The sequence below is a fragment of the Xyrauchen texanus genome, chromosome 38, assembly GCF_025860055.1.
Source record: "Xyrauchen texanus isolate HMW12.3.18 chromosome 38, RBS_HiC_50CHRs, whole genome shotgun sequence".
Lineage (NCBI taxonomy): Eukaryota > Metazoa > Chordata > Actinopteri > Cypriniformes > Catostomidae > Xyrauchen > Xyrauchen texanus.
Window position 1 is genome coordinate 37,458,419 of NC_068313.1, and position 4,117 is coordinate 37,462,535.

Genomic DNA, 4,117 nt, shown 5'->3' on the forward strand with positions numbered 1-4,117 from the left:
CCACATGTACAAAATGGATTACTCGTATCTGAACACGTATGACTCGTGCATGGCGGCGATGGAGGCGTCGGCGTACGCGGACTTTAACTCGTGCAGTCAGGCGAACACCTTCCAGTACAACCCGATCCGGAGCAGCTTCGCGTCAAACCCGGGATGCGCGCCGCTCGCCTCGGCCAGCTGCACCCTGGGCGCGCTGAGAGAACACCAGCCGGCGCCCTACTCCACAGGTACACCCGACAACACACAGACAACACTCAGACTGAAGAATCAACAGAGAAATACTGTGAATATAATAATAATCAGTCTGTGCAAATGTTAAACCTGGTTACCAGATATCCACGAACTGCTCACTGAAAACATTATTATTATTATTATTATTATTATTTGACGCATCAAAAATTAAAACCCGATAAGAATGCATAAAATTCACTGTTTTCGAAAATAAAACATGTTGATCAACTGAATTAAATATTAGTTTAAATTGAATAATCGATATATGCGACTATTGCAAACCTTCCTTTTAAGTATTTATAAAGTTTATTTGTACATTGATGAACATCACACGCGTTTCATCTCACAGCAGCAGCAATATTTAAAGCGTCATGATGCCACATCTCAAGAGTACGCAAGAATGCAGATTCATTTATTGTGATTGAATTTATGGCGCAAATTAATTTAAAGTAATTTAATTATGGTTCGTCGATTTTATAATAATAATAAAAAACAAATATGGGAGCGAAAAAGAGCGACACATTCATTCTCTCTGACTGATAAATTAGATCTGATGAATACTAATAATTCAATACTAAAAAGAGTTTTAAAAATATCATAAAATACATTTACTACAAAACGTATTAATATACAAATAAATAAAATCATTATAAAACCTGGATTTTTACTTTGGAGTTCATAACACAGTTGACATTATTATTATTATTATTATTATTAATATTATAATTATTAGTTTTCAATCTTAAAATCCGATCAGTGCGAACGCAACATCATTTTACAACATAACTAAAATACTATTTAAATATTTTTATTATCGTTTCTTTTATTGAGAAGCATAAACAGTAGACATTTAATTCTATTTTTTTTTATTATGAAACACTATCAGAAATATATTGTCTGTAATTCATTTCTTGTTATATTTTTTCAGTTCCGTACAAGTTCTTCTCGGATCCGTCCGGTCTGAACGAGAAACGGAAGCAGCGGCGGATCCGCACGACATTCACAAGCTCTCAGCTGAAAGAGCTGGAGCGGGTGTTCGCGGAGACACATTACCCGGATATTTACACCCGAGAAGAGCTCGCGCTGAAAATCGACCTCACAGAGGCCAGAGTACAGGTGACATCATCACTCTTCCCCTGCCACATCAGTGCTTTTGTTCCCGCACTCAGTGTGCCGATACACTGCATTAAGGTTCCATTCCTTAACATTAATTAATGCATTAAGGTTCCATTCCTTAACATTAATTAATGCATTAAAGTTCCATTCGATAACATTAATTAATGCATTAAGGGTCCATTCGATAACATTAATTAATGCAATTAAGGTTCCATTCGATAACATTAATTAATGCATTAAGGTTCCATTCGATAACATTAATTAATGCATTAAGGTTCCATTCGATAACATTAATTAATGCATTAAGGTTCCATTCGATAACATTAATTAATGCATTAAGGTTCCATTCGATAACATTAATTAATGCATTAAGGTTCCATTCGATAACATTAATTAATGCATTAAGGTTCCATTCGATAACATTAATTAATGCATTAAGGTTCCATTCGATAACATTAATTAATGCATTAAGGTTCCATTCGATAACATTAATTAATGCATTAAGGTTCCATTCCTTAACATTAATTAATGCATTAAGGTTCCATTCCTTAACATTAATTAATGCATTAAGGTTCCATTCCTTAACATTAATTAATGCATTAAAGTTCCATTCGATAACATTAATTAATGCATTAAGGGTCCATTCGATAACATTAATTAATGCAATTAAGGTTCCATTCGATAACATTAATTAATGCATTAAGGTTCCATTCGATAACATTAATTAATGCATTAAGGTTCCATTCGATAACATTAATTAATGCATTAAGGTTCCATTCCTTAACATTAATTAATGCATTAAAGTTCCATTCGATAACATTAATTAATGCATTAAAGTTCCATTCGATAACATTAATTAATGCATTAAGGTTCCATTCGATAACATTAATTAATGCATTAAGGTTCCATTCGATAACATTAATTAATGCATTAAGGTTCCATTCGATAACATTAATTAATGCATTAAGGTTCCATTCGATAACATTAATTAATGCATTAAGGGTCCATTCGATAACATTAATTAATGCAATTAAGGTTCCATTCGATAACATTAATTAATGCATTAAGGTTCCATTCGATAACATTAATTAATGCATTAAGGTTCCATTCGATAACATTAATTAATGCATTAAGTTCCATTCGATAACATAAATTAATGCATTAAGGTTCCATTCGATAACATTAATTAATGCATTAAGGTTCCATTCGATAACATTAATTAATGCATTAAGGTTCCATTCGATAACATTAATTAATGCATTAAGGTTCCATTTGATAACATTAATTAATGCATTAAGGTTCCATTCGATAACATTAATTAATGCATTAAGTTCCATTCGATAACATTAATTAATGCATTAAGTTCCATTCGATAACATTAATTAATGCATTAAGGTTCCATTCGATAACATTAATTAATGCATTAAGGTTCCATTCGATAACATTAATTAATGCATTAAGGTTCCATTCGATAACATTAATTAATGCATTAAGGTTCCATTCGATAACATTAATTAATGCATTAAGTTCCATTTGATAACATTAATTAATTCATTAAGGTTCCATTTGATAACATTTTTTGCATAAACTTTTTTACTAGAATACTTTTTTATCACGTATACATTCTGTATATATATATATATATATTATTTTTTATGTTAATTAATGTAGTTTAATGTATCCAAATGCAACCTTATAGTAAATGTTACATTATCATCAGATATGTAACACACACCTGTGCCGCTCTTCCTCAGGTGTGGTTCCAGAACAGACGGGCCAAATTCCGTAAACAGGAACGTGCCGCCAACTCTAAAGGAAATGCCGGCAACACCTCCGGCGGAAAGAAATCTGGAGAAAACCGCTCTTCATCAGAGGATGATGAGTCTAAAGAGTCCACCTGCAGCCCGACGCCCGACAGCACGGCGTCTCTGCCCAGTTCTGGAAACATGGGGAGTCCCGGGGCGAGCAGCCTCAGTCCCAGCCCGGTGTCGGGGTCTTCGGCCGCCTTCACCAACACCTCCATCTCGCCCTCCATCCATCAGGGGCTCAAGACCTCGCCGTGGCCCAGCATCGGCTCCACCGGAGCGGGCGGTCTGACCGCTGGTGCCGCCCCGAGCCCGGACCTGCTGAAAGCCTGGCAGCCTGCGGACAGTATGGCGTCCGGCCCGTTTGCAGGAGTTCTGTCTTCATTCCACAGGAAACCGAACACAATCAAGACCAACCTCTTCTAGAGACTCTGTGTGTCTGTCACAACATCTACTAGTCAAACTTTTCTCTCTTATTTTGCTTAGAGCTGGACTCCTTTAATTTCTTGACATACTGTGTGTGTGTGTGTGTGAGTCAGTGTGAGTTTGTATGAGTGTGTGTGTGAGTGTGTGTTAGTGTGTGTGTGTGAGTGTGTGTGAGTGTGTGTGAGTTTGTATGAGTGAGTGTGTGTGTTAGTGAATGTGTGTGAGTGTGTGTTAGTGTGTGTGTGTGAGTGTGTGTGAGTCAGTGTTAGTGAGTGTATGTGAGTCAGTGTGTGTGTCAGTGTGTGTGTGTGTGTATGAGTGTGTGTGTGTATGAGTGTGTGTTAGTAAGTGTGTGTCAGTGTGTGTGTGTCAGTGTGTGTCTGTGTGTGAGTGAGTGTATGTCAGTGTGTGTGAGTGTGTGTGTGACAGTGTGTGTGTATGTGTGTATATGAGATTGTGTGTGAGTGTGTGTGTATGTGTGTATATGAGATTGTGTGTGTGTATGTGTGTATATGAGTGTGTGTGTGTCTGTGTGTGTG

At 36.3% G+C, this 4,117-nt stretch overlaps 1 protein-coding gene across 1 annotated transcript; it reads left to right on the forward strand.

Moving 5' to 3' along the window:
- The first annotated feature begins 4 nt into the window (after positions 1-4).
- On the forward strand, positions 5-3,578 carry LOC127632171 (paired mesoderm homeobox protein 2A-like). The gene is made up of 3 exons (XM_052110761.1): positions 5-227; positions 1,160-1,347; positions 3,102-3,578. Exons 1-3 carry the CDS (start codon positions 5-7, stop codon positions 3,576-3,578), a joined length of 888 nt encoding a protein of 295 aa, XP_051966721.1.
- The last annotated feature ends 539 nt before the right edge of the window (positions 3,579-4,117 follow it).